Genomic DNA, 20,157 nt, shown 5'->3' with positions numbered 1-20,157 from the left:
ATAGCCTCCTCTCTGCAGCCGACCTGTAGTCTATAGCCTCCTCTCTGCAGCCGACCTGTAGTCTATAGCCTCCTCTCTGCAGCCGACCTGTAGTCTATAGCCTCCTCTCTGCAGCCGACCTGTAGTCTATAGCCTCCTCTCTGCAGCCGACCTGTAGTCTATAGCCTCCTCTCTGCAGCCGACCTGTAGTCTATAGCCTCCTCTCTGCAGCCGACCTGTAGTCTATAGCCTCCTCTCTGCAGCCGACCTGTAGTCTATAGCCTCCTCTCTGCAGCCGACCTGTAGTCTATAGCCTCCTCTCTGCAGCCGACCTCTATAGCCTCCTCTCTGCAGCCGACCTGTAGTCTATAGCCTCCTCTCTGCAGCCGACCTGTAGTCTATAGCCTCCTCTCTGCAGCCGACCTCTATAGCCTCCTCTCTGCAGCCGACCTGTAGTCTATAGCCTCCTCTCTGCAGCCGACCTGTAGTCTATAGCCTCCTCTCTGCAGCCGACCTGTAGTCTATAGCCTCCTCTCTGCAGCCGACCTGTAATCTATAGCCTCCTCTCTGCAGCCGACCTGTAATCTATAGCCTCCTCTCTGCAGCCGACCTCTATAGCCTCCTCTCTGCAGCCGACCTCTATAGCCTCCTCTCTGCAGCCGACCTCTATAGCCTCCTCTCTGCAGCCGACCTGTAGTCTATAGCCTCCTCTCTGCAGCCGACCTCTATAGCCTCCTCTCTGCAGCCGACCTGTAGTCTATAGCCTCCTCTCTGCAGCCGACCTGTAGTCTATAGCCTCCTCTCTGCAGCCGACCTGTAGTCTATAGCCTCCTCTCTGCAGCCGACCTGTAGTCTATAGCCTCCTCTCTGCAGCCGACCTGTAGTCTATAGCCTCCTCTCTGCAGCCGACCTCTATAGCCTCCTCTCTGCAGCCGACCTGTAGTCTATAGCCTCCTCTCCGCAGCCGACCTGTAGTCTATAGCCTCCTCTCCGCAGCCGACCTGTCGTCTATAGCCTCCTCTCTGCAGCCGACCTGTCGTCTATAGCCTCCTCTCCGCAGCCTTGTGCGAAACTCACCACTTGGATTTGAAAGTACATAAAACAATAAAAACGTTGACGCGTGCGGCACATAAAAAAAACATCGGTTCTGGTTTTGTGAACGGCCCGGGTTATGACTGGAGCTTCAAACGACCGAGCAGAGCCCTTAAAAACCAGGCCCCCCCCCCCCCCCCCCCCCCCCACCCACACCATCTTGGGGGGAGCGTCAGCGACAGGGAGGTCCTTCCAGAGTCGCAACGGGCGGAGCCGCCCTTTGATTATAGTGACACGGCGTCGTTTAATTAAGAGGGACGGGGCCCTTTTGTCTCCCCTACCAGCAGGGTGTCGCAGCCCCCCACGATACTGAGGCCCAGGCCCGTCCGGCCCTTGGAGATGTCGATGGTGGTCTCGCAGCCCGGGATGATGGGACAGGTCACGGGGTCAGAGGTCAGGGTGGACGAGCGGCTCGGACCTGCGGTGGAGAGAAGGAGGTTGAGAGGGGTCAGCTGGGGGGGGGGTCCTGACTTCACTCATCTGGCTTTATTTAACAAAGTAGGGCTTCAAAATTGGTTCATTATGCCGTTTCGGGAGAGGGGGTTAGATTGGCAAAGCCTATTAGTAATAGCATTCATACGACCACAGACAGACCACAGAGAGACAGAAGAGAGACCACAGGGAGACAGAAGACAGACAAAAGAGAGACCACAGAGAGACAGAAGACAGACAGAAGAGAGACCACAGAGAGACAGCAGACAGACCACAGAGAGACAGAAGAGAGACCACAGAGAGACAGAAGACAGACAAGAGATACAGAAGAGAGACCACAGAGACAGAAGACAGACAGAAGAGAGACCACAGAGAGACAGCAGACAGACCACAGAGAGACAGAAGAGAGACCACAGAGAGACAGAAGACAGACAGAAGAGAGACAGAAGAGAGACCACAGAGAGACAGAAGAGAGACCACAGAGAGACAGCAGACAGACCACAGAGAGACAGAAGACAGACAGAAGAGAGACAGCAGAGAGACCACCGAGAGACCACAGAGAGACAGAAGAGAGACAGAAGAGAGACAGCAGAGAGACCACCGAGAGACCACAGAGAGACAGAAGAGAGACCACAGAGAGACAGAAGAGAGACCACAGAGAGACAGCAGAGAGACAGAAGAGAGACAGCAGAGAGACAGAAGACAGACAGAAGAGAGACAGCAGAGAGACCACCGAGAGACAGCAGAGAGACAGAAGAGAGACAGCAGAGAGACAGAAGAGAGACAGCAGAGATACAGAAGAGAGACAGCAGAGAGACAGAAGAGAGACAGCAGAGAGACAGAAGATAGACAGAAGAGAGACCACAGAGAGACAGAAGAGAGACCACAGAGAGACCACAGAGAGACAGAAGAGAGACCACAGAGAGACAGAAGAGAGACAGAAGAGAGACAGAAGAGAGACCACAGAGAGACAGAAGAGAGACAGAAGAGAGACCACATAGAGACAGAAGAGAGACAGAAGAGAGACAGAAGAGAGACAGAAGAGAGACCACAGAGAGACAGAAGAGAGACCACAGATAGACCACAGAGAGACAGAAGAGATACAGAAGAGAGACAGAAGAGAGACCACAGAGAGACAGAAGAGAGACAGAAGAGAGACCACAGAGAGACAGAAGACAGACCACAGAGAGACCACATAGAGACAGAAGAGACCACAGAGAGACAGAAGAGAGACCACAGAGAGACAGAAGACAGACCACAGAGAGACAGAAGAGAGACAGAAGAGAGACCACAGAGAGACCACAGAGAGACAGAAGATAGACCACAGAGAGACAGAAGAGAGACCACAGCGAGACAGAAGAGAGACAGAAGAGAGACCACATAGAGACAGAAGAGAGACAGAAGAGAGACAGAAGAGAGACAGAAGAGAGACAGAAGAGAGACCACAGAGAGACAGAAGAGAGACCACAGAGAGACCACAGAGAGACAGAAGAGAGACAGAAGAGAGACCACAGAGAGACAGAAGAGAGACAGAAGAGAGACCACAGAGAGACAGAAGACAGACCACAGAGAGACCACATAGAGACAGAAGAGACCACAGAGAGACAGAAGAGAGACCACAGAGAGACAGAAGACAGACCACAGAGAGACAGAAGAGAGACAGAAGAGAGACCACAGAGAGACAGAAGACAGACCACAGAGAGACAGAAGAGAGACAGAAGAGAGACCACAGAGAGACAAAATAGAGACCACAGAGAGACAGAAGAGAGACCACAGAGAGACAGAAGAGAGACAGCAGAGAGACATAAGAGAGACAGCAGAGAGACCACAGAGAGACAGAAGAGAGACCACAGAGAGACAGCATATATACAGAAGAGAGACATAAGAGAGACCACAGAGATACAGACGAGAGACAGAAGAGAGACAGCAGAGATACAGAAGAGAGACATAAGAGAGACCACAGAGATACAGAAGACAGACCACAGAGAGACCACATAGAGACAGAAGAGAGACCACAGAGAGACAGAAGAGAGACCACAGAGAGACAGAAGACAGACCACAGAGAGACAGAAGAGAGACCACATAGAGACAGAAGAGAGACAGCAGAGAGACAGAAGAGAGACAGCAGAGACCACAGAGAGACAGAAGATAGACCACATAGAGACAGAAGAGAGACAGAAGAGAGACCACATAGAGACAGAAGAGAGACAGCAGACATACCACAGAGAGACAGACGAGAGACAGAAGAGAGACCACAGAGAGACAGAAGAGAGACCACAGAGAGACAGAAGAGAGACCACAGAGAGACAGAAGAGAGACAGCAGAGAGACAGAAGAGAGACAGCAGAGAGACCACAGAGAGACAGAAGAGAGACCACATAGAGACAGCAGAGAGACATAAGAGAGACAGCAGAGAGACCACAGAGAGACAGAAGAGAGACAGCAGAGAGACAGAAGAGAGACAGAAGAGATACCACAGAGAGACAGCAGAGAGACAGAAGAGAGACCACAGAGAGACCACAGAGAGACAGCAGAGAGACATAAGAGAGACCACAGAGAGACAGCAGAGAGACAGCAGAGAGACCACAGAGAGACAGAAGAGAGACCACAGAGAGACAGCAGAAAGACAGAAGAGAGACATAAGAGAGACCACAGAGAGACAGCAGAGAGACAGAAGAGAGACAGCAGAGAGACAGCAGAGAGACCACAGAGAGACAGCAGAGAGACAGAAGAGAAACAGAAGAGAGACCACAGAGAGACAGCAGCGAGACAGCAGAGAGACCACAGAGAGACAGAAGAGAGACCATAGAGAGACAGCAGAGAGACAGAAGAGAGACAGAAGAGAGACCACAGAGAGACAGCAGAGAGACAGCAGAGAGACAGCAGAGAAACAGAAGAGAGACAGAAGAGAGACAGCAGAGAGACCACAGAGAGACAGAAGAGAGACCACAGAGAGACATAAGAGAGACCACAGAGAGACAGCAGACAGACCACAGAGAGACAGAAGAGAGACAGAAGAGAGACCACAGAGAGACAGAAGAGAGACCACAGAGAGACAGCAGAGAGACAGAAGAGAGACAGAAGAGAGACCACAGAGAGACAGAAGAGAGACCACAGAGAGACAGAAGAGAGACCACAGAGAGACAGAAGATAGACCACAGAGAGACAGAAGAAAGACAGCAGAGAGACAGAAGAGAGACAGAAGAGAGACAGAAGAGAGACCACAGAGAGACAGAAGAGAGACCACAGAGACAGAAGAGAGACATAAGAGAGACAGAAGAGACAGAAGAGAGACAGAAGAGAGACCACAGAGAGACAGAAGAGAGACCACAGAGAGACAGAGGAGAGACAGCAGAGAGACAGCAGAGAGACAGCAAAGATACAGCAGAGATACAGAAGAGACCACAGAGAGACAGCAGAGAGACAGCAGAGAGACAGCAGAGACAGAAGAGAGACCACAGAGAGACAGAAGAGAGACAGAAGAGAGACAGAAGAGAGACCACAGAGAGACAGCAGAGAGACAGCAGAGAGACAGAAGAGAGACCACAGAGAGACAGAAGAGAGACCACAGAGAGACAGCAGAAAGACAGCAGAGAGACCACAGAGAGACCACAGAGAGACAGAAGAGAGACCACAGAGAGACAGCAGAGAGACAGCAGAGAGACCACAGAGAGACAGAAGAGAGACAGCAGAGAGACAGAAGAGAGACCACAGAGAGACAGCAGAGAGACCACAGAGATACAGAAGAGAGACAGCAGAGAGACAGAAGAGAGACCACAGAGATACAGACGAGAGACAGCAGAGAGACAGAAGAGAGACCACAGAGAGACAGCAGAGAGACCACAGAGAGACAGAAGAGAGACCACAGAGAGACAGAAGAGAGACAGAAGAGACTGAAGAGAGACATAGGAGAGACCACAGAGAGACAGAAGAGAGACAGGAGAGAGACAGAAGAGATACCACAGAGAGACAGCAGAGAGACAGAATAGAGACAGAAGAGAGACCACAGAGAGACAGAAGAGAGACAGAAGAGAGACCACAGAGAGACCACAGATAGACAGAAGAGAGACCACATAGAGACAGAAGAGAGACCACAGAGAGACAGCAGAGACAGAAGAGAGACCACATAGAGACAGAAGAGATACCACATAGAGACAGCAGAGAGACAGAAGAGAGACAGAAGAGAGACCACAGAGAGACAGAAGAGAGACCACAGAGAGACAGCAGAGAGACATAAGAGAGACCACAGAGAGACAGCAGAGAGACAGAAGAGAGACCACAGAGAGACAGAAGAGACCACAGAGAGACAGCAGAGAGACAGAAAAGAGACCACAGAGAGACCACATAGAGACAGAAGAGAGACCACAGAGAGACAGCAGAGAGACAGAAGAGAGACAGAAGAGAGACCACAGAGAGACAGAAGAGAGACAGAAGAGAGACATAAGAGAGACAGAAGAGAGACCACATAGGTACATAAGAGAGACCACAGAGAGACAGAAGAGATACCACATAGAGACAGAAGAGATACCACAGATAGACAGAAGAGAGACCACAGAGAGACAGCAGAGAGACAGAAGAGAGACCACAGAGAGACAGAAGAGAGACCACAGAGAGACAGAAGAGAGACCACATAGAGACAGCAGAGAGACAGAAGAGATACCACAGAGAGACAGAAGAGAGACATAAGAGAGACCACAGAGAGACAGCAGAGAGACAGCAGAGATACAGAAGAGAGACCACATAGAGACCACATAGAGACAGCAGAGAGACAGAAGAGAGACCACAGAGACACAGAAGAGAGACAGAAGAGAGACAGAAGAGAGACCACAGAGAGACCACAGAGAGACAGCAGATAGACAGAAGAGACCACAGAGAGACAGAAGAGAGACCACAGAGAGACAGCAGAGAGACATAAGCGATACCACATAGAGACAGAAGAGAGACCACAGATAGACAGCAGTGAGACAGAAGAGAGACCACAGAGAGACAGAAGAGAGACCACAGAGATACATCAGATAGACAGAAGAGTGACCACATAGAGACAGAAGAGAGACCACAGAGAGAGAGCAGAGAGACATAAGAGAGACCACATAGAGACAGAAGAGAGACCACAGAGAGACAGCAGAGAGACATAATAGATACCACAGAGAGACAGAAGAGAGACAGAAGAGAGACCACAGAGAGACATAAGAGAGACAGAAGAGAGACAGAAGAGAGACCACAGAGAGACCACAGCGATACAGCAGAGAGACAGAAGAGAGACCACATAGAGACAGCAGAGATACAGCAGAGAGACAGAAGAGAGACCACATAGAGACAGAAGAGAGACAGAAGAGAGACCACAGAGAGACAGCAGAGAGACAGCAGAGAGACAGAAGAGAGACCACAGAGAGACAGCAGAGAGACAGCAGAGAGACAGCAGAGAGACAGAAGAGAGACCACAGAGAGACAGCAGAGAGACAGCAGAGAGACAGAAGAGAGACCACAGAGAGACAGCAGAGAGACAGCAGAGAGACAGCAGAGAGACAGAAGAGAGACCACAGAGAGACATCAGAGAGACAGCAGAGAGACCACAGAGAGACAGAAGAGAGACAGAAGAGAGACCACAGAGAGACCACAGAGATACAGCAGAGAGACAGAAGAGAGACAGCAGAGAGACAGCAGAGATACAGCAGAGAGACAGCAGAGAGACCACAGATAGACAGAAGAGAGACAGCAGAGAGACAGCAGAGAGACCACAGAGAGACAGAAGAGAGACAGCAGAGAGACAGCAGAGAGACAGAAGAGAGACCACAGAGAGACAGCAGAGAGACAGCAGAGAGACAGAAGAGAGACCACAGAGAGACAGCAGAGAGACAGCAGAGAGACCACAGAGAGACAGCAGAGATACAGCAGAGAAACAGCAGAGATACCACAGAGAGACAGCAGAGAGACAGCAGAGAGACCACAGAGAGACAGAAGAGAGACAGCAGAGAGACAGCAGAGAGACAGAAGAGAGACAGCAGAGAGACAGAAGAGAGACCACAGAGAGACAGCAGAGAGACAGCAGAGAGACCACAGAGAGACAGAAGAGAGACAGCAGAGAGACAGCAGAGAGACCACAGAGAGACAGAAGAGAGACAGCAGAGAGACAGCAGAGAGACAGAAGACAGACCACAGAGAGACAGAAGAGAGACCACAGAGAGACAGCAGAGAGACAGCAGAGAGACAGAAGAGAGACAGAAGAGAGACAGAAGAGAGACAGCAGAGAGACAGCAGAGAGACAGAAGACAGACCACAGAGAGACAGAAGAGAGACAGAAGAGAGACAGCAGAGAGACCACAGAGAGACAGAAGAGAGACCACAGAGAGACAGCAGAGAGACAGCAGAGAGACAGAAGAGAGACAGAAGAGAGACAGCAGAGAGACCACAGAGAGACAGAAGAGAGACAGCAGAGAGACAGCAGAGAGACAGAAGAGAGACAGAAGAGAGACAGAAGAGAGACAGCAGAGAGACAGCAGATAGACAGCAGATAGACAGCAGAGAGACAGCAGAGAGACAGAAGAGAGACAGAAGAGAGACAGCAGAGAGACCACAGATAGACAGAAGAGAGACAGCAGAGAGACAGCAGAGAGACCACATAGAGACAGCAGAGAGACAGCAGAGAGACAGCAGAGAGACCACAGAGAGACAGAAGAGAGACAGCAGAGAGACAGCAGAGAGACAGAAGAGAGACAGAAGAGAGACAGCAGAGAGACAGCAGAGAGACAGAAGAGAGCCAGCAGAGAGACAGCAGAGAGACAGCAGAGAGCCAGCAGAGAGACAGCAGAGAGACCACAGAGAGACAGAAGAGAGACCACAGAGAGACAGAAGAGAGACAGCAGAGAGACAGCAGAGAGACAGCAGAGAGACAGAATAGAGACATAAGAGATACCACAGAGAGACAGAAGAGAGACAGAAGAGAGACCACAGAGAGACCACAGAGAGACATCAGAGAGACAGAAGAGAGACCACAGAGAGACAGAAGAGAGACAGAAGAGAGACCACATAGATACAGAAGAGAGACCACATAGAGACAGCAGAGATACAGAAGAGAGACCACAGAGATACAGAAGAGAGACCACAGAGAGACAGCAGAGAGACAGAAGAGAGACCACGGATAGACAGAAGAGAGACCACAGAGAGACATCAGAGATACAGAAGAGAGACCACATATAGACAGAAGAGAGACCACATAGAGACAGCAGAGAGACAGAAGAGAGACCACAGAGAGACAGAAGAGAGACAGAAGAGAGACCACAGAGAGACAGCAGAGAGACAGCAGAGAGACAGAAGCGAGACAGCAGAGAGACAGCAGAGAGACAGCAGAGAGACAGAAGAGAGACAGCAGAGAGACCACAGAGAGACATAAGAGAGACAGAAGAGAGACCACCGAGAGACAGCAGAGAGACAGCAGAGAGACCACAGAGATACATAAGAGAGACAGAAGAGAGACAGAAGAGATACCACAGAGAGACCACAGAGATACAGCAGAGAGACAGAAGAGAGACAGCAGAGAGACAGCAGAGATACAGCAGAGAGACAGCAGAGAGACAGCAGATAGACAGCAGAGAGACAGAAGACAGACCACATAGAGACAGAAGAGAGACAGCAGAGAGACCACATAGAGACAGCAGAGAGACAGCAGAGAGACCACAGAGAGACAGCAGAGAGACCACAGAGAGACAGCAGAGAGACAGCAGAGAGACAGAAGACAGACCACAGAGAGACAGCAGAGAGACAGCAGAGAGACCACAGATAGACAGAAGAGAGACAGCAGAGAGACAGCAGAGAGACAGAAGAGAGACAGCAGAGAGACAGAAGAGAGACCACAGAGAGACATCAGAGAGACAGCAGAGAGACCACAGAGAGACAGAAGAGAGACCACAGAGAGACAGCAGAGAGACAGCAGAGAGACCACAGAGAGACAGCAGAGATACAGCAGAGACAGCAGACAGACCACAGAGATACAGCAGAGAGACAGAAGAGAGACCACAGAGAGACAGCAGAGAGACAGCAGACAGACCACATAGAGACAGAAGAGAGACAGCAGAGAGACCACAGAGAGACAGAAGAGAGACAGCAGAGAGACAGCAGAGAGACAGCAGAGAGACAGAAGAGAGACCACAGAGAGACAGAAGAGAGACAGCAGAGAGACAGCAGAGAGACAGCAGAGAGACCACAGAGAGACATCAGAGAGACAGCAGAGAGACAGAAGAGAGACATAAAAGAGACAGCAGAGAGACCACAGAGAGACAGAAGAGAGACAGCAGAGAGACAGCAGAGAGACAGCAGAGAGACCACAGAGAGACAGAAGAGACAGAAGAGAGACCACAGAGAGACAGCAGAGAGACAGCAGAGATACAGCAGAGAGACCACAGAGAGACAGAAGAGAGACAGAAGAGAGACAGCAGAGAGACAGCAGAGAGACAGCAGACAGACCACATAGAGACAACAGAGAGACCCTGCCAGATGGTTAACTGCTGACTCACTCCTGATTGGCTCGGCCTCAGGTTGGCCCGGGGTAACGACAGCAGCGCTAGGCATGCTGGGTAAGCTGGCGAGGCCTCCATCAGAGCCTCTCCTGGCCTGGGACGAGGAGTCCAGGGAGGAGGAGGAGTCCAGGGAGGTGTCTTCCGTCGCGAAGGTTAGCTTCATTGGACCTTTGGTCTTCCTCAGTAGCGAGTTGACCTTGAAATAAAAAAAAACGTTTAGATCAGATTTATTGCGTTTCACGATCAAAGAAGTCCTTGGGGAACTATTTCACCCCCGTGACACGCATTTAAACGTGCTATATTATATGTAAGATGGTGTTTAGAATGAGGACCATGTAGACTAATTTCAGACTTACTTTGTGAAATGATTTAATGGTTCAGTCTAAATGGTCCATATTGATGGCACATCAAACCATTAAATCAGATTCATCCCAGAATATGTACGGTATGTGGTTGAGTCTACGTGGTCCTCATTCCAAATGATTAGAAATCCTACAAATAACAGCTTTAATAGTCAACCATAAAAAAGCAGTCGGTTCAGAAAATATAATCTTCTCCACTCTCTAGCAGCCCCATGTTTCACCCTAGGAGGCTGACATTGGGCATGGAGGTCATGTGTGTGTGTGTGTGTGTGTGTGTGTGTGTGTGTGTGTGTGTGTGTGTGTGTGTGTGTGTGTGTGTGTGTGTGTGTGTGTGCGTGTGTGTGTGTGCGTGTGTGCGTGTGTGTGTGTGTGTGTGTGTGTGTGTGTGTGTGTGTGTGTGTGTGTGTGTGTGTGTGTGTGTGTGTGTGTGTGTGTGTGTGCGTGTGTGTGTGTGCGTGTGTGCGTGTGTGTGTGTGTGTGTGTGTGTGTGTGTGTGTGTGTGTGTGCGTGTGTGTGTGTGCGTGTGTGTGTGTGTCAACACCCCTGACGTGGTGGTAGTTAACACATTGTGCACCATAAACGGCGTAAGTCGTTATTGCCTGCCATGCGTTGAATGCCAACAACGGCGTAAATATTTTTTGGGATCAATATAAAAAATTTTCGCCATGGCACTCATAATTCATCCAGCCTCCCTCCGGACTGCAGCGGCACCCTGTCTGAGATTGCAGCGCCTCAATACCGCCGCCTGGTGGATGGTCGGGCGAGTTACACTCCAAACCGGAAGTGGCGATCGGTGCATCGAGGAAATCCCTCCGGCAATCATATCTTGTTACGTGGGTCCAAACAAACACTTGAGTGCATTTGGATCGCTTTCGAAATGCAATAATCGATATGATTTCGGCGTTTATTGCGCCATACAAACCGGAAATGGATCTAGGAGATCGACGTCAAATAATTGGGATCTTTTTCCTCCAGTCTCATCAGCGTACGGTGAGAAGACACTAACGTTATTTTCAGCCCGATTGTCCATTTCTTTGTTTGCAATCAGTCTGATCAATATATCAACCCATACTAAATAAAGCCGTTCCTGACGATCAAGGAATTATAAACGACCCCCCCCCCATTTCCTTCACGCATGATGAAGCATAATGTATACCGATCATATACATTTGCATTTTTTAATATAGTGTGTATAGGAAAGAAACGCCAATCAAAAATCTATCACCATAACTAGCGTTTTTGGAATTACAGCAGAAAAGCTTAAACACATACTTATATTCTAGACGGTATTAACACAACAATGTATGAATGAAAAAATATAACGTTCCCACACCCCGAACGATAGATAATCGATGTTGAATGGGCCATAGTAATGCAGTTATAGCTATAATATTTAAAAAGTTATAGCCCTGCAAAGAAGGTACACATCTCCATAGGCTTACAGCGGTGGCAGACTGGGTATAATGATGGGCACATGTGTTAATGAGAGTAGTAGAGAGGTGTTTATTCTAGAGGTTGGCTGTACCTTCGACCGCAGCCTGGAGGAAGCCTTTTGAACCAAGTTGCTGAAATATCAGCAGCTCAAGCTGAACATCTCACAACTATAGGCTACAAGTCAAGTCAACTTTTTGTTTTCATTTTTGGCAGCCTGGGTCATGTTCACAGGCTGGTGGTCAGGGCGGGGCCTTCAGACGGCCCACATCGCCAAGAGAGAGGCTAAACAGTTAGCAAGGTATCGCTCTATATCTGCTATTATTGGTAGCCACTCTATTTGGAGACGGCGTTGCTTTTTGTTGTACCCATAGAGTAGATAATAGTGTTACGGAAATGCTACTGTATCTGTTTTTGAAACATCATCTGTGTCAATATTGTATGTGTACGATGAATGCTGCACAGTCACAAATGTAATTGAGTGACTCCCAATGAGCTAATTGCACTGTTAGTGTTTATGTGCCTAATGTACTCTGTATCTATTAGGGGTGGGACAATACATCGATCCAGATCGATATATCGATCTATTATCAATAATCAAATAGGATCGACGCAACGTAAAAAGATCGATTCATATTGCGATACTCTTATTTTGAAAATCCCCGCGAGTCATATCCGCCGGCGCCCAGTATTGTGAAACTCCGTGTAGAAATTACAGCAGTGTTTGCGTCTGCTGTAAAGCACTACAGAGCGTCTATTTTGCGAGCCGATATAAGTCTGTGCAGTTTTTTCCCCGCAACGGGTCAAATGCATATAACAGGCGTTGCATCGTCGCCATTCCTTTATGCCAACGTCGCGTTAAATATCTAAATGAACGTCGCGTTGGCTGCTAAAAGCTAAGCAGCTAACCGTGAGAGAGAACAGGAGAGTGGAAAGGGGACTTGGAAGGAGGAGGGGTGGGGGCTGTGGGGGACTGTGTGTGTGTGTGTGTGTGTGTGTCTGTGTGTGTGTTAAAGCTCAATATATAAAAACAAAAGTGAACAGGAGGTCTATTTGTATTAAAAACAATAGATTGTTTTTCATTTAAATGTCTGGAAGAGCTCAAAAATAAATACATCAATTGATATTTCCGTAGCCTTTTTTTAGTTGATCTAAATGTGACTGATTGTGTTAAATGGGCACATAATATCGCCTCATATCGATCGCAGACACCTGAATTGAATCGTATCGTATCGTATCGTGGCAGACTTTGTGATATCGGCAAATATCGTATCGTTGTCCAAAGAATCGATATCGTATCGTATCGTGATGAAACTGATGATTCCCACCCCTAGTATCTATGTGGACATAAATAAAGCATCTAAAATGTGTGTGTGTGTGTGTGTGTGTGTGTGTGTGTGTGTGTGTGTGTGTGTGTGTGTGTGTGTGTGTGTGTGTGTGTGTGTGTGTGTGTGTGTGTGTGTGTGTGTGTGTGTGTGTGTGTGTGTGTGTGTGTGAGTGTGAAGGTGTGTGTCCGTCTTCATGCCAATTGGCTAAAAGGGAGCGTGGCAATGGGTGTGGTCTTCGGCCATCGTGAAAAGGTTGCAGCTGTTGTGAATCCGCACTTGTTTCTGTAAAAACGTGGCTACTGTTTACATCTTGGTGTCGTAATGTAAACTCGGGAAATGTCAATAAGGATGTGTAGGTAAGAAATAGTAACATCTTAAAGATTTGACGTATTTCCGCATGCGACAGGTGGTGGGTCGCTTTTGATCGACAATCGATTGATATCCAAAAGTACCTGCGTATTTACAAAGATGGGGGAGGGGCGGGTTTCAAAATAAATTTTTGATATTTTCTTGGTGTTCGCCCTCAACTGCGAACTAACTTTTTTCCTGGTAGAGAAAACAATGTTTCTCTTGATGAAAACAAAAAAGGAAATCATCTTTTTATGGTGATCAATAAATGAGAAGATAAGATACGATATAAATGTATTCATTCAGCATAGCAGTATGGGGGAGGGGAGGTACAGGTATGGGCAGGTTAATAGTAGAAAGACAGTATAAATATAGGCAATTCAATTTGATCTGAATAGAAAAATATGAGAAAAATAAGCGGTGAAAACAATATAATTGTAGACAACTAACTACTTGTAGCCAACCAGCACCTGCTAACGGGTCGCCTGTGGATCCTATGGTCCCAGGTTCAAATCCACTGGGTTACATTGGTGACAGCGGTGGGATCTCACTGCCCTGTGAATCTGTATCCAGGCTCACATAGCAATGGGGGTGTGCACGTGGACGAAAGAACATACGACGACGCACATCTCGGGGGGGAGGCCGACTGTAAACTACTAACGAGTCGGTCGCAGTCAACCAGCACCTGCTAACGGCTCTGACCCTTCAGCTCAGCTGGTTAGTGTAAACTACAGTCAACCAGCACCTGCTAACGGCTCTGACCCTTCAGCTCAGCTGGTTAGTGTAAACTACAGTCAACCAGCACCTGCTAACGGCTCTGACCCTTCAGCTCAGCTGGTTAGTGTAAACTACAGTCAACCAGCACCTGCTAACGGCTCTGACCCTTCAGCTCAGCTGGTTAGTTAGTGTAAACTACAGTCAACCAGCACCTGCTAACGGCTCTGACCCTTCAGCTCAGCTGGTTAGTGTAAACTACAGTCAACCAGCACCTGCTAACGGCTCTGACCCTTCAGCTCAGCTGGTTAGTTAGTGTAAACTACAGTCAACCAGCACCTGCTAACGGCTCTGACCCTTCAGCTCAGCTGGTTAGTTAGTGTAAACTACAGTCAACCAGCACCTGCTAACGGCTCTGACCCTTCAGCTCAGCTGGTTAGTGTAAACTACAGTCAACCAGCACCTGCTAACGGCTCTGACCCTTCAGCTCAGCTGGTTAGTGTAAACTACAGTCAACCAGCACCTGCTAAGGGCTCTGACCCTTTATCTCAGCTGGTTAGTGTAAACTACAGTCAACCAGCACCTGCTAACGGCTCTGACCCTTTACCTCAGCTGGTTAGTGTAAACTACAGTCAACCAGCACCTGCTAACGGCTCTGACCCTTTACCTCAGCTGGTTAGTGTAAACTACAGTCAACCAGCACCTGCTAACGGGTCTGACCCTTCAGCTCAGCTGGTTAGTGTAAACTACAGTCAACCAGCACCTGCTAAGGGCTCTGACCCTTTATCTCAGCTGGTTAGTGTAAACTACAGTCAACCAGCACCTGCTAACGGCTCTGACCCTTTACCTCAGCTGGTTAGTTTAAACTACAGTCAACCAGCACCTGCTAACGGGTCTGACCCTTTATCTCAGCTGGTTAGTGTAAACTACAGTCAACCAGCACCTGCTAACGGGTCTGACCCTTTATCTCAGCTGGTTAGCGCGGCCACCTGTGGCTCCTACGGTCCCGGGTTCAAATCCACTCGGTTACATAATTAACTCTTAATATAAAAAGATATGAGAAAATAAACCAGGTGAAGAAGACATAAGGGGATGAAATGGAGCAAGTAGATGGAGATCATCTCTACACCAAACCCCACCTGCTCTGCCGTGTAGCCCAGCACCGATTCACCGTTCACCGCCAACAGCCGGTCCCCCGCTTTCATGCAGCCCTCCTGTGTGATGCAGCACTATAGCATCAGTAAAGCACGTTAGCATTAGCCATCCTTAACCCTTTCACTACCACACTACCAAAGGGTTAACCCTTTCACTGTGACAATACAGACGGTTAACCCTTTCACTGCCACACTACCGAAGTGTTAACCCTTTCACAACCACACTACATAAGGTTAACCCTTTCACTACCACACTACAGAAGGTTAACCTTTCACTACCACACTACAGCCTGTTAACCCTTTCACTAGCACACTACATAAGGTTAACGCTTTCACTACCACACTACATAAGGTTAACCTTTCACAACCACACTACAGAAGGTTAACCTTTCACTACCACACTACATAAGGTTAACCTTTCACAACCACACTACAGAGGTTCTGTGTCGTTATGGCTTGCTCAGCACCTGTCTGCACTGTACTTCACTTCGTGCACGAGCACTGAATAAAAAATTCCACCATGTACCTTTACATCCCAACATTCATCTGGCCACACCCCCATCCGCTTACCTTCATAAGCAGGAGTGTGGTCACCTACTCGCCTCCTTCTTCACTTTCACCACAAGGAAGTTCCTTCGGTAGATCCCCACTTGACGAGGTTGTTAGTAGAAGAAAGTTGGAAAAGAGATACGTTGACATCATATCTTTATTTTCTCTCTCACTATTTTCGAGAAAATACGGCGATATTGTCTTCGTTACTGGAGGTCATTCCGACCTTCAACGGCTTTTTCGTATTAGGAGCTCACGCCGCTGACATGCTCCCCAGCTACAGTCCTCCTTGCTGCGGCTGGATGGGGTTGCCCTCCGGCAACACAGCTGGACTGTAGGAAGCACCGACTGTTGTGAGAAGCGGTGGTTTCCAGGTTGGGTACGTACTGTTTTGCTTGCGAGCTCTGGTTGTTGTTGATGCTGTGGGGGTTAGCTAACAATTTACGAAACGCCGACTCCAGGCTAGGGTCCTCTGCTCGGCTTAAACGGCGGTCGGAGGATCTTGGTCTGACGCCCATGATGGTTAATCTAGTGGGCCGCGACTAGGTCCTGGTGATCCCAGGATTCTCGAGTGGATGCTTCTCTGTCCCGTGCAGGCCCCATCTTTCATATACAAATGAAAGAATACCCTAACGAGGAAATGTGGGCATTGGATCTTCTTTATCGGGAGTTCCATGCTCAAAGCCGGCTGCAGCCCGAATGGGAACTGTGCTGGCCCCGCTGATGTCTGGATCACCGTTGAAAACTGTGTTCTGACGTTCTTTTTCTTTTTCCTCTTAGGGGAGGGACTTGGACAAGCGGCCTGTCTGAAGTGTGGCTTGTTATGTCATTGTATACAGTTCAGGTGATAGCTGCTTAGCTGGCGTGCTAGTTGTTGACTACTGTGTTAGCCAGTCAGCTGTTAGCTGCGGCGCTAGCCTGCTGTGTTACCAGGCTAGTAACGTTGGCTCGTTGCTATCAGTCAGATAGCTGCTTAGCTTGCGTGCTATTTGTGGATTACTGTGTTAGCCAGTCAGCTGTTAGCTGCGGCGCTAGCCCACTGTGTACCAGGCTAGTAACGTTAGCTCGTCGCTTTCAGTCGATCGGCTGTTAGCTTAATGCTAAACTGTTGAACGTTGTCTATGACTATAACATGCCTTAAACACTCTGACTACGACGTCATCTTTGACAGAGGATGTTAGTCGAACCTACACCGGAGCCCTGCCAGCGAACATGTAAACGTAGCGGCTGGGTGGCGCAACGACGTTACTCTCGTCGTCAACACAGGGATGCTGTGTTCAACTGCGGTGCCCCGTTAGCCGGATTGCAGTTCGCTTGGCCTGCGTTCAGGGTAGGAAGGTCCCGACCGGACCTTAAACACTTCTTCTTTCCTTCCCTTCTAAATGTTTTGTAATAACGATGTTTTCCAAAACGTGTGTTGCTGCAATACATTAAGGATACGATGCGTGTTGTGTGTGAATTGTCTTGTCACTGGTATAGCTTCTTTCTCCATAGAAATCGGGTTGTTGTTTTACATGTGTAAAAATGATCTGGTTAGTTGTGAACTCACAACTAAAGGGGTTAATTGACCTATAAAGCTATGCTTAGTGACATGTGATTGAGGAATGAATTCTTTTCTCAGCCTGTCATGACAATGAACAGTGTTCACATATTAACAGGGTTACCTGTTCAACTTGACCGTATCAAGGGTAAGGAAGGAGGGGTGATCCCCCCGGTTTCCCTGGGGCTTCCCCACCCTCCTCTCAGACATGTTGTTTACAAGTGTTTCTCAACTGGTGGGTCGCGACCCAAAAGTGGGTCGCGGGGCCATTTTGAGTGGGTCGCGGAGATGTGTGTAAAAAAAAAAAAAAAAAAAAAAAGTAAAAAAAGTTTTTTTTTTTACTTTTTTTTTTTTTTTTTTTACTACCTATCTTTGTGAAAGTGGCTTCTCAGCTCTGGTCAGCTGAAGACAAAGCGGAGGAACAGATTGGACATTGAGCATGACCTCAGAGTTGCTTTGTCTACAATCACCCCAGACTTTGAGACTCTTGTCAGGAGCAAACATCATCCCCAGTTATCCCATTAGTCCCCTGCATGTTAAGCTAAGAATTCTGCTAAGAAGGATATATTATTTATTATTATTATTACTTTATTTCATTGTGTTTTTAGCCCTTAGTTGCACTTTTGTTGCAACACCAGTTATCCCATTAGTTCCCCCAAACGTAGGTCTGTTATGTTAAGCTAAGAAATCTGCTAAGAAGCATATTATTTATTATTATTTTATTTCATTGGGCCTTTAGACCTAGTTGCACTTTTATTGCAATCCCAGTTATCCCATTAGTTCCCCCAAACTTAGGTCTGTTATGTTAAGCTAAGAAGTCTGCTAAGAAGCATAATTATTTATTATTATTATTTAATTTCATTGGGTTTTTAGCCCTAGTTGCACTTTTGTTGCAACCCCAGTTATCCCATTAGTTCCCCCAAACTTAGGTCTGTTATGTTAAGCTAAGAAATCTGCTAAGAAGCATATTATTTATTATTATTTTATTTCATTGGGTTTTAGCCCTAGTTGCACTTTTGTTGCAAACTCAGTTATCCCATTAGTTCCCCCAAATTTAGGTATGTTATGTTAAGCTAAGAAATCTGCTAAGAAGCATATATTATTTATTATTCTTTTATTTCATTGGGTTTTTAGCAATAGTTGCACTTTTGTTGCACTTTTTTGTGTTTATTTCATGTTTTGAAAGATTGCGTATTACTGCAATTTTTTTTTTTTTACATAAATCATAGTGGTTAAAAATGTTGGGTCGCGACTTAATGACTAAGGAAAATGTTGGGTCCCGAGGCTAGACCAGTTGAGAACCACTGGTTTACAATATATTGTGTCACTGTGTTTGTGGGGATACGATGTAACCCTCGGCTTAATTGCTGGGGTTGTGTTAACCGCTTGAGAAACTATATTTTCTTAAAGAAAAGATTGTTTGGTCACTTATCGTGTGTGCTTAGCAAGGCCTGTGGCCAATACATAATCGAGGATTCTGTATTCTCTCGTTATGGAAAATGGCGTTCCTCTGTAGCAAGAGTGTACTTGCCATTTTTTGTTGTGATGAAGAGTTGTGTGTGTCTTGTGATCTACAACTGGGTTAGGTTTGGCCACAGAAGCACATGTGTAAGTCTGGTACCGGGGCTCTTAAAGGGGCCCTCTCTATTCTGTGTTTTTTCCTTAGTAAAAATCAGATAGCAGGTTAGCACATGAGCTGTGTGAAGCTGTTAGACACTTCATGTAGCTGACTATGACTGTGTCATGCTCTTTTTTGTCATTACATCGTATCATGGGTGTGGGGTCATAAAGGGGTGAACTGGTAATCCTTTCCTCCCCTTTTTGATTGGTCAGGGGTTAAAACCTCCTGTCCTTCAAGGTTCCTGTCACGTTGCTGTTCGGCACGTTACAGGGTAAGAGGGGGGGGGGTTTCCTGGTCCCACGCCCTGGAAGATTGGGCGTGTGCACCGCGGAAATTCCCCCGCCATAGAGTACGTCACTGTGCGCGTCTCTGTTGGTAAGACTTCCGTGAGTTGTTCAGGTCCATGTTATGGATCTGTTTCAGGGAGTTGTCAGAGCTCCTCCTCACGAAGCTCCTCCTCGGGCCTTCTGTGAGTTAGGACTCTCCTTCCCTGTGAGGGAGCCTCCTCAGAGTTCAGAGCCTCCTCCTCAGATTGTCAAGGTGAGTAGAACTTCAAAAAGGAGTTCTGCTCTCTTGTGTGTGTATTCGATTCAATTCGATTATTGAGTGTGTATTGGTTCAGTGCCTCCTCCTCGGAGAGCCCTAACCCAAGTATTTCATAGCTCAATGTTGCAATATATTCTTTTCAATCTATACAGCTTGTGTGGGAAGTCTCTCTGGGGATTTCCGTCTCCTCCCTATGGCGAGGGTGGTGGGATGTAAAATGTAAAAAAAAATTACCCTCAGCTGCGTCACGTGGGATTCATGTCAGTCTGTGTTTCTTTCTTTTTTGAGTAAAAAGAGGAAAGTACATGAAGCACGACGGCTCCGTGTCGTTCTCCCAGGCGACTTGGAGGAACAATGTTTGGTGTCTCGCTAGACTATCCATTGATGTGTTTGGGTCTCGACGCATACATAGTGCTGGCTCGGTGTGTTTCTGTTAAAGAATCATGCAGGGGCTAAGTGCGCCTTGGTTGCTTGTTAAAACAGCGTTTTTATAGGGCAACTGGGATGGAGTTTTGTCTCTTCCGAGCGCCAGTTTACTAGGTTGTCTCG

General features: G+C 47.8%; 1 protein-coding gene across 1 annotated transcript in view; it reads right to left on the bottom strand.

The window, feature by feature from the left end:
- Window positions 1–1,319: 1,319 nt before the first annotated feature.
- LOC311226789 (multiple PDZ domain protein-like) overlaps window positions 1,320–20,157 on the bottom strand; it is a gene marked incomplete at its 3' end in the record, with an annotated part of 241,582 nt that continues 222,744 nt past the window's right edge. Inside the window, exons 34-36 of the mRNA XM_084312194.1 lie at window positions 15,338–15,412; window positions 10,013–10,211; window positions 1,320–1,489 (exon numbers count right to left, since the gene is read on the bottom strand). Of these exons, the coding sequence (XP_084168320.1) occupies window positions 1,320–1,489; window positions 10,013–10,211; window positions 15,338–15,412 (444 nt within the window). The remainder of the gene's footprint in view (window positions 1,490–10,012; window positions 10,212–15,337; window positions 15,413–20,157) is intronic.

The sequence above is a fragment of the Notolepis coatsorum genome, assembly GCF_963971535.1.
Source record: "Notolepis coatsorum genome assembly, chromosome: 4".
NCBI classification, from domain to species: Eukaryota; Metazoa; Chordata; class Actinopteri; order Aulopiformes; family Paralepididae; genus Notolepis; species Notolepis coatsorum.
Note: the sequence above shows the minus strand (reverse complement) of the source record. Positions and strands in the feature narration are given on the sequence as shown.